Here is a 15,986-nt window from a genome sequence, read left to right as displayed (position 1 = left end):
CTACAGTCAGCGTTTCGTCCCACAAATAGCACGGCAGATCTGCTATACAGCACTGGGGACGAGGCGCCGTCATGGAACCCGGCCTTTCCTATTCTGGCTGAACGATAATTTTTGATGCGCCTGAATTAGCGCGCAGGGTTCGCTTTCCTGCGGTTGTTTCTCTGCCAGGTTCCTCGCAGCATCACAGCCTTGGTCGTCTCATGCTCCGCGCAACATTTCACAGACATCCACGAACATGTACCAGGCTCGTCCTCCGCCGCTCCTTGTCTAAGCTTTCGAGCACGATCCGCACCGAGCCTCCCGGGCAGCCGTTTGACATCCTGTTCTTCGGACGCGACGAGTTCTCCTGTATGCTACTGCAGCAGCTTTACGATGCGTGCGGTCAGTCTCTACGGCCACTGTCGTTGTCCTCTGCTCACGTAGATCGCAGACGTATGGCAGAAGATTCACATCGCCACGCAGCCTGACATGAGGGCGGCCAGGCCCGACTCCGATGTCCTGCCTGTTTGTACGCGTCCCATCGCCTAAACCAACACGCAGACTAAATTTGGTCTGACAACAGCACCGCTGAAGACTCTCGGGAAAAAGCTTCGCCTCCCAGTGCACGAACTCCCGTCCGACGAACCCTCGTTCGAACGCTGGCAGGTCCCGTCAGTCTTCTCTCCTGCCCGACCGCGGCCTCTGACCAACCGTACACCACTACAGCCCCCTCCTCCATTCCGGACGCGTCCGCCGCCGCCGCCAACGCGTCTCCTCGTCACAGCCGCCTTCGGCCCCATCCTCCCGACAGGCCTCCTGCGCAAGTTCGCCCCGGGCAGGCGGCTCAACGTCCACCCGTCGCTGCTGCCGATGTACCGCGGCCCCGCACCTATACAGCATGCGCTGCTCGACGGACAGACGGAGACCGGCGTGTGCGTGATCGAGATGGCGGAGGCGGAGGAGGAGGGCGCCGTCGGCTCCGGGGACGTGTGGGGGCGCGCGAGAGTGGTGAGTTATTGACTATGCTTGTTGGATATGATGTGAGGACTGAGTGGAGGGTTGTATGTGCCATAGCCTGTACCTAGAGGAACGGACTTTCGGACGCTGCAGAGTACTCTCGCGGCTCAAGGCGGCGAGCTGCTGGTCAGTGTGCTGCGGAACATGATCAACGGGACGGTGTGTCATGTCCCGTCTCAAGCATCCACACAACCGGTCTGACGACTGGCACGTCGCAGGCCGAAGCACGACACCAGCTGGACGACTTCAACACGCGTCGTGCCCCTGCGATCACACCCAGGGACGCCCTCGTCCGTTTCTCGACGATGACCGCCCAAGACGTCGTGCGCAGACACAGGGCCATCTCCCACCAGGCAGGTCCCGCGCCTGCACGTCACGCGCCCAGCAGACTGTGTACTAAAAGAAGCCGTGCAATCCTCCACAGACACCACTGATGGCCCGCACAAGGACGCGCAGGACGGTGCGGCTGCACGCGCCGGCGGCGTACGAGCCCCCGCCGCGCTCGCTGCTGCATCGGCTGTCGGACCCAGGGATGGCGTGGTACGACCCGCTGACGGACATGCTCGCGATTCGCTGCGCGGCGGACACGCTGCTCGTTGTCCCGGAGGTGCGCGCTAACATTGAATACGACGGGAGTGTACGCGCTGACCACACTTTTTCTCTCTCTCTCGCGCGCAGCTGAAGACGCAGGAGGACCTGTCACCGGTCCCTGCGAAGGCGTGGTGGAACAGTGTCCGGCATGAGATAACTGTAAGAGGGGGCGACGGCCAGGCGGTGCTTCGCCTGTTATCATAGGTTTGGCGCACAGCCGACACGTCCCCCCAGCACACTATCTGGCCTGTATGTAGATGCTGTCATGGGATGCTAACGACGCGCAGACTACGGCCGATCGCACAAGTCCGAGCTAAAAGGCGGAACGAGGCTGCGTTCTCTACACCGATGTCGGCTTCCCCTGCGGCTTTTTCGTTGTCCCACGTATAACGTCTAAACATCTATGCGCAGGCATATTATCAAGTTTTGGAGGTGCTGTGTGGCCTAGACCTTCACGCCCTTTGCAATGCGGGACCCTAGAGCGAATGCAACAACGTGTGATATCAATTGCGACGATCGCGGGTAGTGTCTCGGCGTGGCATTTGAGGCTCAACACTGGCTCGATCTGCGCCGGTCGTGAGGGGACTGAGTGTGCGATGGATGGCTGTTGCAACGCAAGATCGCTGCGGCGAGCAGTGTCGCCGAATTTGTCGGACCACCTTTTCAAAAATTGGGCATTCGCTCATGCACGCATGTAAACAGAGCCAGGACCTCAGACTGGACTTGTCCTCTTAGTCTGGACATGGCTCTAGCTAGTGGCACTTGCGCCTAGTGTATATAACATTTCTCGGAGCTATCATAGATACTGTACATGATTCCTAAACAACCAGACAGTGCCTCCGAGCTAAGAGAGAATTATATCGTTGTTCAATAATGCCAGACCAGAAAAGCGAAGGAGTGGGAGAGCGAATATACTCGCACATAATAAAAATGATGGCAGACTGCATAGATAACGAACACGGGAGGTACTAGGATACCGGGAGTGTTCAATTATAAAGGAGTGTAGTAGCTTCAGCATGAATAAACAGCGAACAACCAAGTAGGGATCGAGAAGAAGAAAAAACACATGCAGTGACTATCGGCGCGTGTGCTCCGAAGCCGTGGTTCGAGCTGACCGCCGGGTCCCGAAGCGAGAGAAGAAGCCTGTGCCCTCGGTCGAGTGCGTGCTCCCTGCACGAGAACGGAATGACCATGCTGGAGAGATAGGCCGAGTGATCTCTTGCGGGTTCGGATCGAGGTGATCTCTTATTCGGTTGTTGAGAGCCTGCGGTGGTGGTGCGGATGCCGGCGGATGGTGGTGATGGTGGTGGTGGTGGTGCTCTTTGCTTGCCGGACCGACCGTGTGCCGTCCATCGCAGCACGCCCTGACATTCTCCAGGCCTTGGAAGCCCTCGTCTGACAGAGTGTCCTCGTGTAGCTCAAAGTCAAGCTCTCCCGCGTTAGGACTAGGCACGTGCTCGAAGTCCCGCGAAGGACTGTAAGGAGTGTCGGGTCCGTTCCACCGCAAATATTCCGCAGCGGGGGTACCAGAACGCTTGGCCAACGTCGATCTATGATGTGACAATTGCGAAGCGCTGCGATGACCACGAGGCGTAGAGTTCCAGGAATCGGCGCTGACACCTGTTCCGTTGGTCCTCACGCTACGCTGGCTTTGCGGGCTAGCAAAAGCCTTCGGTCGCTGCTGCTGACCGTCATTGTCCGGTAGCTCGGCCTCAAGGGACACGGGGCTAGTGAGACCATTGGGCTGTTGGCTCGGAGATGACACAGGATTTGGATCTGGTCTCGTAAGCAAGTATTGGAGAGCCTGCAGATAGCTACGTTAGTCCACGCAACAGAAAGGGCGGATACATAACGCTTACGCTCAGCCAGATGTCATGCCTCTCTTTGGTGGGTGCTGTGAACTTCATCTCTCGCTGGGGGGTCGAGACAATGATACTATACTGATAGATACCGGGTGGCACGGGATTCGGGTCAATCACAAAGCGTACGGCTTCTACATATGCTGGACAGGGGCATCAGATAGTTGAAGATCGTATTGATATTAGTAGCACTTACCACTCTTCGCGCTTGACTCAGAAACGTTGGATGATCCAGGATCCGCCGAACTCCAATACAATGTTCTAGTATACGGGTGAACCCAGAAGAATCTCTTGTGCCTCCGCTCGCCGTGACCCTTGCCAATCGTTTTCCGAGTGTACTTGTACAAAAACTCGCCAATCATGGTCTGGGTAATAGCATGTATAATTGTTGGGTCGGTGGCACCGCCAGGCGGTCCACGTGGAGCGGGAGCGAGCACGTTAGTCAATCTCTGTGGCGTCTGGTCGTACTCCAGATGTTCGGAAGAGACGGAAGAGCGCTGAGAGTCCAGGCTGTGGCCACCCGACGTGAGCGATGTCGTGGACACCCCTCTACCCTCTCGCTCGCGTATGCTCTGCGCGACCGAGGACGGACTAGATAGCACAGGGCGACCGGTCGGGACTGAATGGAAGCTCTGGGTCGACGGTGGTTGACGAATACCACTCTGGGAAGAGACGACGCTGGAAGGGTGATGGCGCAAGCCGAAAGGCCTCGCTCCGGGAACGGTTAGGATCTGTCCAAAGGTTGGCGTCGTAGCACGCTGGATGAGTTCAGGAGGAGGAGGCGAGGAGGGACGAGGTGGTGGCACATCTTGTGAAGCAGTAGAAGTCTTGGGCTGCCGCTTTTCCGGGATGAACGCCGGTGGTGGCATAGCACCGGGGGGCGGCTGGCGCGGTGGTGGCGGTATGATCATCATCGGTGGGCGAGATTTGTCCACAGTAGCTGAAGTGACGGTCGATGGTGTACGCGAGCGAGCCAAAGCTTCCTCACGAGCCGAAGACAATGTCGACTCGATCGATTGTCTGCGATCTGAGTGCGACGTGCGGGGGCGCGAGATAAGCGATGGGATGAGTGATGACGCAGTATCCCGTACGTTGGTAGCGGAAGTAGAAGGAGTGGTGATGAATTGTTGTGAAGACGTGGTTGGCCCAGCAGAAGATGGTGGCGAAATGAATTGGAATTGCTGAGAAGGTGGACCAACACGGAATAGGGTGGGTGAAGAAGTGGGAGCAGGAGACGGTGGAGCGGGAGATGCAGGTTGCGGTGGAAGCCATTCGTCGGTCTGAATAGACGTCTCCTTCGACTCAGGTTTGGGAGCAGGCAGGATGACCGCAGAGACTGTCGGCTCCTCCGGAATGTTCTCCTCGATAAGCTCAGCAGACACCCCGACCGATTCGTACGTACGCGGTGAGGGGACTGGAGCCCCGGGAGACGGAAGCTGAGATGTTGAACCAGAGGCAGACACCTGACGGCTAGACAAGCGGGATGCTCTGATACTCTCATCATCGCTATCTGAAAAGTCGTTGTCTGTGACCGTCATGATTGAAAGGAAATCGTCCGTCGACTCAGTCGGCGTCAGAAGGGGGGTCTGGCGAGCATCAACGAAGTCATCCATGTCTGTCGCAGCAATGGTACCCGTTTCAGTCCTAACGTCATCGTCGTCGAAGGATTGCTCCGCAGCCAGATGGGCAAGGCCGCTGGTGATAGTAGAGTCGCCACTGAAGTTACCGACCACTGAGTCGGCGAAGGATCGAAGACGAAGAGGCATCCGCGGAGTAGACATCTCGGACTGCACCTGAACGTCAGCCTCCGAAGTGAAGACCGCGATGGTCTGCGTGTGCGCCTCCGATAGCGGCACAGGCGCAGGCGTTTGTGTGTCGGCATCGTGCTTAATGACGATTTCTTCCGAAACAGCAGGCAGGTCCGCGATGACAGGAGAAGGCGTCTGGGTATCTGCATCATACTTGGCGACGGGTGTAGCAGCATCCACAGCAGCAGCAGCAGCAGCAGCAGCAGAAGTCTGGACATCCGCGTCATGCTTGATAACAACCGGCTCGGGGACAGTATCGACCTCGTCAGCCCATTGTGAAGTCTGGGTCACTACATCGTGCTTGATGACAGCGACTTCTGGAGTGGTCTGAACATCCACATCCGCCAGGCATTGCGAATTCGTCTGACTTGCGCTTGTCGAGAGGGCCGGGCGCACGAGCACCGCTTCTGGCTCGGTCTGTACAGCATTGGTGGTGACGGACACCGGAATAGGCTCAGGCAATGGCATCGGCTCAGGCTCTGGTAAAGGATCAGTAGATATTCCCGCGGAAACTAGCAGAGGTCGGGGAGTAAGGTCCTCGTGCTGTATCGCAGTCTCGGTGTGAACGGGAGCGGGAGGAGCTGGCTCTTCGTCGGTCTGCAAGGAGGCATCGAATCTCGATGGAACGAACGCTGGCTCGGGGTCTACCTGGATGCCCATCTCGGAGACTGACGGGAGGTTCGGTGCCACTTGGGGGAGGGTTGGTGACTGTACAATGACCTGAGGAACGGACAGCTCCTCGAAACTGTCAGTCTGGCTCGCTATCTCAACAAGCTCCCTTGTAGGCTCCGGAAGCTCAAACGTATTCTCCAGAGTTGAGAAACCAAGCTGGCCAAGCTCGTTTGCCAACGCCTCAGGCTCGACTGCGAATGAAGGTGGACGCGCCTCTTGGAAAGCCGCTCCTCCGCGGTTGCGCCGGGAGTGCGGCTTACCACGAGCGGATCGAGAGAGTATCGAGTGACGAAGAGGGCTTGCACCATGGGGACCCGAACGGCCAGAACTCGAACGACGCATTACGTTGGCGAAAGCAGGATCCATGCCGTCAACACTTGTCCTCTTGGATGATAGGCGAGTCGAAGGGGAACGTTGGAGCTCTGAATCTTCATCGTCATCCTCGGCCAGTTCCAGCGCGTGCTCCTCATCGCCAGGCTTGAGAGGTAAAGGAGGCACTGACTGTGAGGGATCAAGGTCGTCCTCGTCGGCATATTCCGAGCCAGGGCTCTGAGCAGCCAACCGCTGGAGCAGAGTCATACCGCCACGACCCCTGCGAGCACCCTTCGCCGTCTTGCCCACTCGGAATGAGGTCAAACGAGCCTTTGGCTTGGACTCTTCGACGGACGGGAACATTTCTTCTTCCTCTCCTTCAGGCTCCTCATCGTCGTCCGACTTGGGACCGGGTGTTGAATCTAGCTTGCGCTTATACTCGATACGCAGCTCCTTCTCGCGCTGCAAGGAACCCTTAAGAGTATTGATCTGTCGTTGAGCATGTGCCAACCGCTGCTGCAAAGCCTCGATCTCGTTCGTGGGATGGTTCGGGGCGATGAACGGACGAGAGGGAGAGTCCTCGGGGTCTGAGTCATAGTTGTCGAAGCCTTCGGGAGGGAAAAGGGCCGAATTGTCCACCTTCTTCCTATTGTTCGTAGAGGCACCACCAGTACTGAAGATGTCATCCTCGTCGAGAGCAGGAGTTTGGGCAGCAGAGGACAGAGCGCCATTGGGAGTGAAAGGCGTCCCGAAACGCGGCAGCCTCTTGCTCACTTTAGTCACTTCCGCTTTCAGGGTGTCAACAGTCTGCTGTAGGTCGGACTTGTCACGCTGCAAACCCGCGGCATGCCGGCGAGCTTGAGCGACATCGGTCTCGTGCTTCGCTTTCAGCTCTTCGTACGCATTTTGGTGGCGTTCCGCTTCGTTCTTGTGAAGGTCGACAGCCTCTCGCGTAGTGGTAAGCAGCTTTGTAAGACGCTTCTGCTCGCTCTCTAGCCGCTGAGTGGCCGCTTGAGACTCGGCCAGCTGGGTCCGGAGTTCCTGAAGTGTGACTTCCAAGTTCCAGTTCTCTTCTCTGAACTTGTCGGAGGACTGTTCTTGCTGGCGCAGAGCCTCACGCAGGCTTTCGATCGTCTTCTCAAGGTCGTCTCTCTCCTCCTTCAGATCCTGCATATTCTTGTCCCGTTCGGCAAGCAAACTTTGGAGCCGGCGCACTTCGGACAGCAGCCCGCTGCCAATCTCGAAGGCAAATTCTGATAGATACATTCTGAGCTTCTAGCGCCATACAACAGGTGGTCAATCCACACACCGACATCGTCCGCGCGATGAGCTGCATTCTTGGCGCGCCGTGAAGATTGAGCTGCGATTGTGCCATTCGCAGACGCCTTTGCCCGCTCCATTGTCCGTTCTACCTCACCCCGCGAGAGCTCGGCCGGGGGCGATGTCGAGAAACCATTGGTATGCTGCATGCCACTGTTCCAGCCCAGTCTCCGGCAGCCAGAAAGACGTACCTTGGGAAGAAAGATGCTTGACAACTGCTCATTCTCTGCGTCCCAAGCCTTGATGGTGTCCGTCAACTCGCGGTAGTGGTCCCGCAAATCGTCACCGTCGTCGCCCTCGAGGTCGAGCTCCTGCAACTGCCTGATCCTCTCTTCTAGTTCCACGCGCTGCGTGAGTAGCTGCTGTCCAAGTTCACCAGCCTGCTGGAGTTGTTTCTCCTTGCTGTCCAGAAGGTTCTGGAGGAGCTCGCGCACGTCGCCATCAGAATCATGGAAAGAAGAGTAATCGGCAATGCTGGATGAGGCGTCGACGTCGACACCATCAGAGAAGGTGGCCATCGTCGGCGAGGTCGTCGCCAATGTTGAACGAGGGACTACGAACGCCCACCGACACGCCCCCAACTAACCAGAGTCACACGTGACACCGTGACGGCGTTTCGTAATCAGACGCTTCGGGAGTCGTAGCAGTGGGGAAAGGAAAGGATGGTAGGGGTAAAAAGTAGAGCAAAATACTCGGTATCATTGAGTAAATAACTAAGACGTAGTACACGAGCCTATGATCGGTCAAAGAAGGTCTCCATGGTTATCACCCCTCCTGCAAGCTGCAAGGTTGACCCGACCTGCCGATCACCAAATAGATCCGCGAAAACCACTCGGTCCAGACAAGGACGCGCCAGTGGTTAGCTTCAACAGCACAATCAGTTGGTCAGGAACGCAGCTTGAGAGCGCATAACACTCACCACAGTGCTAATTTGCTTGTGTACAACGCATAGATCTGAAAGATAGTCAGCCCTCAAGCGCATGGTCGCAGTGGCATGAACACGAACAATCTAGGTAAGACATGGCGCCATTGTTTGAGTCTTCGACGAGCATGTCAGCAAAGTCAATCTCAGCACCATCCATGTTTTGCCGAGCAATGGTGAACTTGAGCTTCCTGCCTTGTTGGCGAAAACGATGCGCCAAGACATTTCGCACTTGAGTGGACAGCCGCGTGTTGAGCACTGGGAGGCAGTTCTACACAGCCGTCTGTTATTTGATACGCTCACCCTTGGATGTAACGCTCACCATATTGCGGTCGAGGTCGTTAATATCATCTACTCCGAGTAAATCTTGCAGGACCTGCGGCGATACGCTGTATCCTATCCAGAGGATCATAGTCTCTTCGTTGTCTACAGGGAAATGTGTCAGTCAGCCTGCTGCGCACTGCTGCTTCGTATTCACCGATTAAATATAAACCATGTCCCTCCATGAACAGATGACTGTCTCGCATTAACGATGGTAGCTCAACCTCGCCAGAGTCAGGCTTTGGAAGAGCGATCACGTCATCCAGATCATGTAACGCCAGTAATCTTGGATACAGATGATGCATCGTGCTCCGTACACTTATAGACATGAGCCTGTGCGCAGTGTAATTCCTGACGTCAGAACTGACACTCCGGGCTGTCATATCTCAGCATGTTACTCGTTAGAAATCAGCCAAATGACGACGAACCTTTCAGCGCACGAATCTTCATCATTGCCAAAGTGTACACAGGCAGTGCACGAAATGCCTCTGGAATGATCAACTGGTAGCCATGATGAGGAGACCTCCAAAAGACGAAGAGATGCCGCTACCTGCGATGGTGCGGTCGCCGCTGCACAATGCTTCCGGTATCCGAGTAAGATAGAGGCGGATCTTTCCGTCAGCTCTTCGTGAATGTACGAAATTTTCTGGCTGGATAATTTCGAGACGGCTGCTAGAGCTCAGTAGCGAAGATAATATCAAGACGATTGGACGTACCTTCTCGTATCATCGCTGTCACGACTGCATCCGTGTCCGCAAAGCGGAATACGTTACCCGCCAAGGACACGACCTGCAGTGCGACATTACAGATACGAACGCGTCGTTCGCCTGTGATCGTCGTGTACAGCACGGCTGATTGCACGAAGGCATAGTTTCTATCATCAAGTGTATGACCGTGAGCGAACACTACGACGATAGACTTATCCGCGTCCATGGTTCCAAATTGGAGGTCGTTCGAAGCATTCTCGTAGAAGTTCCCGTACTGCTTGGAAATATGAAGGCCTTGATACCAGATAAGTATCCTAAGGCGAGAGAGAACAGATGTTTTCACCTGTTGAGCATCGCACCCTCATGGCGCAACTGTACCCCGTGAAGCGAGAGACAACTCGTCGTAGCTGCGAGTCAATCGCAATGCCATCTCGGATAGGATCGAAGCGAGGATGGAAAAAGAGTTCGCCGCCAGAATGCGAACTCGTAGCGCCTTGGTTATGCCCAATGAGTCGTGCGAGACAACAGAGACCAAGCCTTCAGCTCACCAATAGTTCCTATATCAATAGGCTTAAGAGGTCCCAGAAACATATGTACGCCGATACCCTCGTCAGCACATTGCTCGCCGATGTCTTTCCATGTCTGATCCCGAGGCGCATACAGAGACATCTCCTTGTCTGTGTCATACAGCGCAGACTCGTCTTCTCGAGGCCTCAGGGCACCGGGACCGGCCGTCGGCAGTGTGCTTGCAAACATGACGACTTGTCCTCCCCGGCCTACCTGCAGTTGAAGACTAAGCCTAGGTCCCAGATCCTATAAAAGGAAAAAGCACTGACAAGTGTAGCCATGGCTGCTATGAGCGCTGCGCCAAGAGCAGAATCATAGGATGCAGTTTCCGCATTCTGGTCCGGGAGTGTCCGTAGCACGTTCTCTATACTTGCTCTATCAACAATACGTCAGAGTCAGTCGTGCTCGAACGGGAAGCGAGCACGTACCGCGAACGGGCAGGGTCAGCAAAGAGCCCATCTGCAATAGGGATAAACACGTCGTCAAGATCCGCTACAACCATCATAGTGGCACGGTCCGGATTCGACTAAGAGTTCGTGTTGTTAAAATCACGGCCCATGGAAGGTCCTTTTGAATAGCCGCCACACTCACGGTGAAGTTGTAGAATTGCAATGTACGATCGAACGTAATGAGACACATTCTAATGTTCGCAGGAAAACACGGCTCGGCTGGTGTGCCCTCTTCTGAGACGCCCCCGTACAGCGTTCGGGCTAATGCTTCACAAGATTTTCGAGTAAACTCAGACCGTATTGCATCAGCCGTCGTCTCTATCACAAAGACATAGTCCATAGGTTGTGGCTGCCTGTGACCTGCCTCGGGCATCGACGCGACAGGTTGGTACAAAGGCTTGATTCGTGGGGGAGGGTGCGGCGCCCAGTATTCGCGTGATACTGCGATATCTATGGTGCCCTTGTTCAACTCAGGTCGTTCCAGATGATCTAGCCGAAGGAAGTTGGCATCCAAATTGCTGAAGTACTCTCCAGGGACTGCAATATTGCTGAGAATAGTATCCGTAATTAGGTTATATATGACGCACCATCCGTTTCATGGGAGCACAAATTACACTTCCATCTGTACCCGCCTGCCGCCCATGTACACCAAGGGTTGATATAACCCCTACATTTTGAACAGCGTGGAGGACCCATCTCGCCAAAGTCGACAAGTGGGACAGGCTCTTCTCGAGGGCCCAGTTCGACGAAGGGCTGTATCACCGCAGCAATGGGGATTTCACATTCGGAGGCGAGCCGAGAGGTACTTGGGATGTTCCATGTCGACATACGCACATATTTGGGGGATGAGTTGCCTATGCCCGCGTGAATGAGCGTCATCTCGAGAGCTCAAAAGACCGACCTTGGTCAATTGCCACGAAGTTGGTGGTGGACAATGGGGCATGATTGCCAGGGAGAGTCATGTACGTTTTGCCTTCCCATACTTCACGGTCTGCTTCAACGACCTCGATGGGAGAGGGGATCTGGGTTGGGTCTATCGCGGCTCGCAGACCTGCGCGTCCAGTGCGTGGTCGTGTCAGTTATCCGAAGTCAATATTCTGTGGATACATTTCCTTGCCTTTGTACGCAACGCCCGCGCTGTGGGGAGGCTGTGGGATGTGATGTATCGCATCGTTCGCGTACATGCGGGCGACCTGGCTGAGCAAGAGTCCGTCCTCCGACTCGCGACTGCCGGCGGGAACTTGGGAGATGACGGTCGTCCGGATTCGGATGTCTGTTTGGCAACAGCCTCCGATCCAAACAAATGACGGCCACGTGGAAGAGACCGCTTACACCTTTCGCTCAAGAAGGAAGCCGCATGCGAACATGAACGCCAGCGCAGCCCAGGTCTTTTCTGCTTTTTTGCCCTTTTCTGCAATCGAACTCACAGAGAGCAGCCAGGACCTGCCACAACGAGCCCGATAGGACAGCTAGTGCAGTCTGAAGCCTTGCGACACGGTGCGCAGACTATCGTGGACTTGCTCAAGAATGACCCGAGCATAAAACGATTTGTGCTTCGAAACAGAGCGGTATATTTCCTACAAAGTTCTTGAATAAACGATTGACATTATACTCATCTTCCCATGTAGACTTCAGACAAGGCAGTTCAAACGGATGCACAGGATGCTGAGATGCAGCCCGGACCCCTCAATAAGCATGTTGAAGAGGACCTCCGCGCAGAGCTCGCACATATCCAGGCAAAACTGGCGCAAACCAAAGCCGAGCTAGAGGATGCTAAGTTGAGGCTATCTATACTTATGTGAGATTGACATTCATAAATCACCGACCCTCACCCATCCATATCCTGTATCACTGTTTGCATTCACCTTAACTTTACCATATGCATAACGAATAGACATGTAGTATACAGTGTTACGTGGGCGCGTAAACGAAGCAAGTGAAAACCGATGGTGTGCGCAAGAAGCAGGAAGCGTGCGAGATTCGTGAGAAGAGCGTCCAAACCGTATGCAAGTGTTAATAATCTTGGCAGAGTATCTTGAGCAATAAAATACATTTATTACATATCGTCGACGCCCCATTCGTAACTTTCGGCACCACGTCGTTTCCTCTCGTTTTGTTTTTGGAAAAGCTTCTTTTCAAAGCCGTTGCTACGATCTGAAATCGAACAATTCAGTCATAGACATGCAGACAGTACGGAGCGTGACTTGCCTACACCATCCCACCTGTATCCTGGCCTGATGCCGAACCGGTTTGGCGGAGGCGGAGGTCCTGTGTACTCTGGCCGTTTCGGTCCTTTCGACTTCTTCTTCTAAGAACGCAGGACGCGTCAGTCAGTGCACAACCATGCCGTAGGGAGCAAAGGACGGACCGTCAAAAAGGCAGCCGCAGGGTCATTCCATCTGTCCTCTTGCTTCAGCTCCTCATTTAACGCCTTGTCATCTATTGTCCTCGCGAAGGTGGTACTGTGCATTGCTTCAAGCTCCTCCCTCCTCTTCTCCGCTTCCTCACGCTGCGTGAGGCCCTTCCCCCATTCCTTCTTCTTCGCCTCCTTCTCCTCCGCCTCCCTCTTTTTTCTCGCCGCCTCCGCCCGTTCTGCCGCTACATCAACCTTCCTTCCTGATGCGTCACGATACACTGTCTCCTGAGCCGCCGCGATCTCCTCCTGCGTGAGCTGGGCCTTCGGTCCCCCTGCCTTTGGTAGCCGCTTCTTCAGCTGGTCGGATGTCAGTAGCCCGCCCTTGAACGGCGTCTCCTCCTCCACGACCTGCGGCTGCTCGTCTGCAGGCGGCGGCGGCGTCGGCTCGCGCACGGTGGCCCAGCCTGCACCGTCCTCCGTCCGCTGTCGCTTCTTGAAGCTGCGGTCCTCCGCGACCACTGCGTCTGCGCCGTCTTCCACCTCGTCCTTCGGCTCATCACCCCAGCCGAGCACGTCGTCGTCTTTGATCATACCCGAGACTGCGGAGGACGAAGACGCCGCCGCGACTTTGCGCTTCTTCTTCTTGGGCCGGTCCTCAGTAGGTGTTCGCGCAAGGATCGCGTCGGCCTTTGGGCCTGACATGTATTTCGCAGCTAGGTACGTTTGCATTGAGCTGGCCATTATTTACAATAGTGGTATTGTGTGGAGCAAATTATGGCGGAGTGGTCCAGAGAAAACAGCTGTCCCGAGTGTATAGTCCAACTAGAGCAAGCGGAAGCGAGGAGACAAGATGTAGTATATATTAGCGCCCATACTCGCGTGGACGGGAGGCGAACGAATAAATCAAAATGGGACTGTCACGAGTGACGATGACAATATGGGACGGTTATCTGGTGGAGACACGGACGCGAAAAGCTAAAATGTTTATGTGGGGGGAAAGGCCGGGTAGGCTCGCGAAAGGGCGCCGAAACACTAAGTCTAATAAAGAGTATAGTCTATTGCTACAATGCGGCGGTTCGACCGACTGAGGATACACGAGGCGGTGTTGCGAAGAAGGGTATGAATGTCTATGTAACAAGCGGAGAAAAGTTCTCTAAATGAAAAAAAAATAACGAAAGTACTGGCACTCCTAGTGATACAAAAATAATGCTACAGGTGCCATTAGTAACGGCGAGGGTGATGTTCTGAGAAAAAAGAAAAAGAAAAAAGAGAGGGGAAAAATCGAGTGGGAACTGCCTAGCTGATAGCGGAACCCTCGGGTATTGTGTGCATATTCTGCCAGCCGCAGCAGAGAGATTGCGAGCGAATCTCTCTATGACGAATAGCGAGACTGGCCGCTGGGAGCCTGAGTATGACGCTGCGAAGCAGCAATATTAGGCGGGGCGGGATCATATGGGGAATCTCCGGAGGTTGGGCTGTAGGGTGCAGACCGTGGAAGCACATTCGCGCTGGCGATGAACTCGGGGAAACTGGTGTTCAGGAAGAGGGCGCCGACGAGCAAATTCCGCGAAGTACCCGTCGGGAACAGGATGATGCCTGCGCCTGGGAGCCTATCCGGAACATTCCACGGTAGGACAGCCACCTATGCCAAGTCTATCAACTAATCTGTCCTTCGCGTCTCAAGCTCGGGAGAACTTACAGATTGGCTTTGCATCAGTGCCGTGACTAGAGCCTCGAAAGCAGTCTGGTTCGCCCGCTGCGCTGCCGGGTCAGGCAGCCGGTCGGCCATGAACATGGACATAGGGGGGTGATGGTTCTTCAACCATTCGAGAAATTGAGGCAGGAGGGGCCGTGGTGTTAACAGCTGCACATAGAAGGCCGGCGGCCACAACTCCGCTTGGCTGCTTCTGCACATAAGCTAATCTGCTTCGGGGAACAGATTTGCGAACTCACTTGTCTCCCCCGGTCTCTGCTGCCGTGCATCGAAGCTCCTGGTGAGAACCCCTCGGTGATGGACTGGTGGCTGGGAGAAAGAGTGCACCCCGCCACGGCTGTCCTTGCGGCACTTGCTGGCTTGGGGGAGGTATAAGCTCCTCGAGGTGAGTCGGAAGCTTGAACATGGGAAGCGGGGTTCTGGTTGGGTCGGCCGTGGTGAATATAGTTATGTTGGAAAGTAGAGGTGTTGTGAGAGCCAACTGACGTTGTGGGACGCGCCTTTAAAGTGTTCTCGCGGGCGAGTGTATACATAAGCGCGAGCGCGAGGTTTTCCGCTGGAGAAGGGCAACTGAGTTAGTCACCGCGTTCCGCCTCGGGTAAAGGACACGAAGAGGATCACACCACTGACCCGTTAGTGAAGTCAAAAGCCGTCTCGCCAGCACGAGGAGTATCTAGATCTCTAGTCACAGATGGTCAGGGTACAATGACTGAATCGGCTTATCGCAGAACCGCTCGGAGGCGGCATGCGACAGAAGAATAGGACGGAAGAATGGGGAATGGGGCTGACGCAAGACATGCATCGAACCATGACAACACCCTGGCAACCGAGGAAGACGAGATCCTGTTGTGAGCGTGAGTTGCAACCCTGCGGCCGGCTCGAGTGGGTAAGACGATACAAACACAGCGAAAACAAACCTTACGTCGGGGGAAGATTCAAACACTTGCGACAATCAACAAGCGCTCCTTGAATCGCGGTCCGTCTGGAGCCGCGTTGAAAGGACGATGAGAGGATGATGAGAGACGAGACTCCGGCAGAGGCTGCAAACGGAACAGTCAAAACGTTGATATGTCTGGTCCCGGATGCACCGGCAGCGTTAAACATTTTGCAGCCCCGCAGAACGTGGACCTCCGAGACGTCTCGACGCCGGCTCTGATGCCAATGAGGAATCAACTGCTTAATTCAAGCCCAGCGAACACCGAGCACGAGCACGATCAGGGCAAACCGGCTCTGTGCTCGACATCATCGACGAACGAACGGTGCTCGGAGCCATGATATGTTCTGGAAGTCTCCCCGGTCATGGAATCCGTTTCGACAGACAGCGGCTTACCAGTTGTCCTCACACATTTTCTGACGGAAGCGGAACCAGCCGGAGCTAGTCCGACGCTGACC

The 15,986-nt window shown here is 55.2% G+C and overlaps 4 protein-coding genes across 4 annotated transcripts; 1 reads left to right on the top strand and 3 right to left on the bottom strand.

Annotated features, from left to right (window-relative positions):
• Positions 1–200: 200 nt before the first annotated feature.
• Positions 201–1,791, top strand: PHACADRAFT_193099 (uncharacterized protein; the record flags this gene model as incomplete). The annotated part of the gene is made up of 7 exons (XM_007393241.1): positions 201–381; positions 431–508; positions 563–987; positions 1,054–1,155; positions 1,215–1,387; positions 1,444–1,603; positions 1,675–1,791. The coding sequence occupies 7 exons, from the start codon at positions 201–203 to the stop codon at positions 1,789–1,791; spliced, it is 1,236 nt and encodes a 411-aa protein (XP_007393303.1).
• A 553-nt stretch (positions 1,792–2,344) lies between these two features.
• PHACADRAFT_251900 (uncharacterized protein) lies at positions 2,345–8,083 on the bottom strand. The gene is given in 6 exon segments (XM_007393240.1): positions 2,345–2,881; positions 2,894–3,391; positions 3,447–3,589; positions 3,643–7,491; positions 7,548–7,701; positions 7,750–8,083. The coding sequence occupies 6 exon segments, from the start codon at positions 8,074–8,076 to the stop codon at positions 2,663–2,665; spliced, it is 5,190 nt and encodes a 1,729-aa protein (XP_007393302.1). The 5' UTR covers positions 8,077–8,083; the 3' UTR covers positions 2,345–2,662.
• A 281-nt stretch (positions 8,084–8,364) lies between these two features.
• Positions 8,365–11,708, bottom strand: PHACADRAFT_159011 (uncharacterized protein; the record flags this gene model as incomplete). Its single annotated transcript, XM_007393239.1, has 16 exons — positions 8,365–8,421; positions 8,478–8,512; positions 8,565–8,751; positions 8,803–8,906; positions 8,959–9,177; positions 9,230–9,302; positions 9,352–9,470; positions 9,518–9,802; positions 9,852–10,001; positions 10,057–10,288; positions 10,345–10,450; positions 10,504–10,601; positions 10,667–11,061; positions 11,112–11,378; positions 11,426–11,575; positions 11,642–11,708. 16 exons carry the CDS (start codon positions 11,706–11,708, stop codon positions 8,365–8,367), a joined length of 2,544 nt encoding a protein of 847 aa, XP_007393301.1.
• Positions 11,709–11,954: 246 nt separating this feature from the next.
• PHACADRAFT_182368 (uncharacterized protein) lies at positions 11,955–15,548 on the bottom strand. Its single transcript, XM_007393238.1, has 8 exons — positions 15,512–15,548; positions 15,225–15,437; positions 15,081–15,150; positions 14,834–15,013; positions 14,580–14,787; positions 12,893–14,522; positions 12,733–12,832; positions 11,955–12,678 (listed from the first exon to the last, which is right to left on the bottom strand). The coding sequence occupies exons 6-8, from the start codon at positions 13,619–13,621 to the stop codon at positions 12,581–12,583; spliced, it is 927 nt and encodes a 308-aa protein (XP_007393300.1). The 5' UTR covers positions 13,622–14,522; positions 14,580–14,787; positions 14,834–15,013; positions 15,081–15,150; positions 15,225–15,437; positions 15,512–15,548; the 3' UTR covers positions 11,955–12,580.
• Between the last annotated feature and the right edge of the window lie 438 nt (positions 15,549–15,986).

This window comes from Phanerochaete carnosa, assembly GCF_000300595.1.
Source record: "Phanerochaete carnosa HHB-10118-sp unplaced genomic scaffold PHACAscaffold_3, whole genome shotgun sequence".
NCBI lineage: Eukaryota > Fungi > Basidiomycota > Agaricomycetes > Polyporales > Phanerochaetaceae > Phanerochaete > Phanerochaete carnosa.
The sequence above is the reverse complement of the archived record's forward strand: the minus strand, read 5'-3'. Positions and strand labels throughout refer to the sequence as shown.

Coding starts and splice junctions, on each gene's coding strand:
- PHACADRAFT_182368 (XM_007393238.1), bottom strand. CDS start 13,621: ATGGCCAGCTCAATGCAAACGTACCTAGCTGCGAAATACATGTCAGGC. Junction 12,833..12,892: donor CTGCGGCTGCCTTTTTGACG/GTCCGTCCTTTG, acceptor CTGCGTTCTTAG/AAGAAGAAGTCGAAAGGACC. Junction 12,679..12,732: donor ATACAGGTGGGATGGTGTAG/GCAAGTCACGCT, acceptor GTTCGATTTCAG/ATCGTAGCAACGGCTTTGAA.
- PHACADRAFT_251900 (XM_007393240.1), bottom strand. CDS start 8,076: ATGGCCACCTTCTCTGATGGTGTCGACGTCGACGCCTCATCCAGCATT. Junction 7,702..7,749: donor CAAGCATCTTTCTTCCCAAG/GTACGTCTTTCT, acceptor AGTGGCATGCAG/CATACCAATGGTTTCTCGAC. Junction 3,590..3,642: donor TGAGTCAAGCGCGAAGAGTG/GTAAGTGCTACT, acceptor GCCCCTGTCCAG/CATATGTAGAAGCCGTACGC.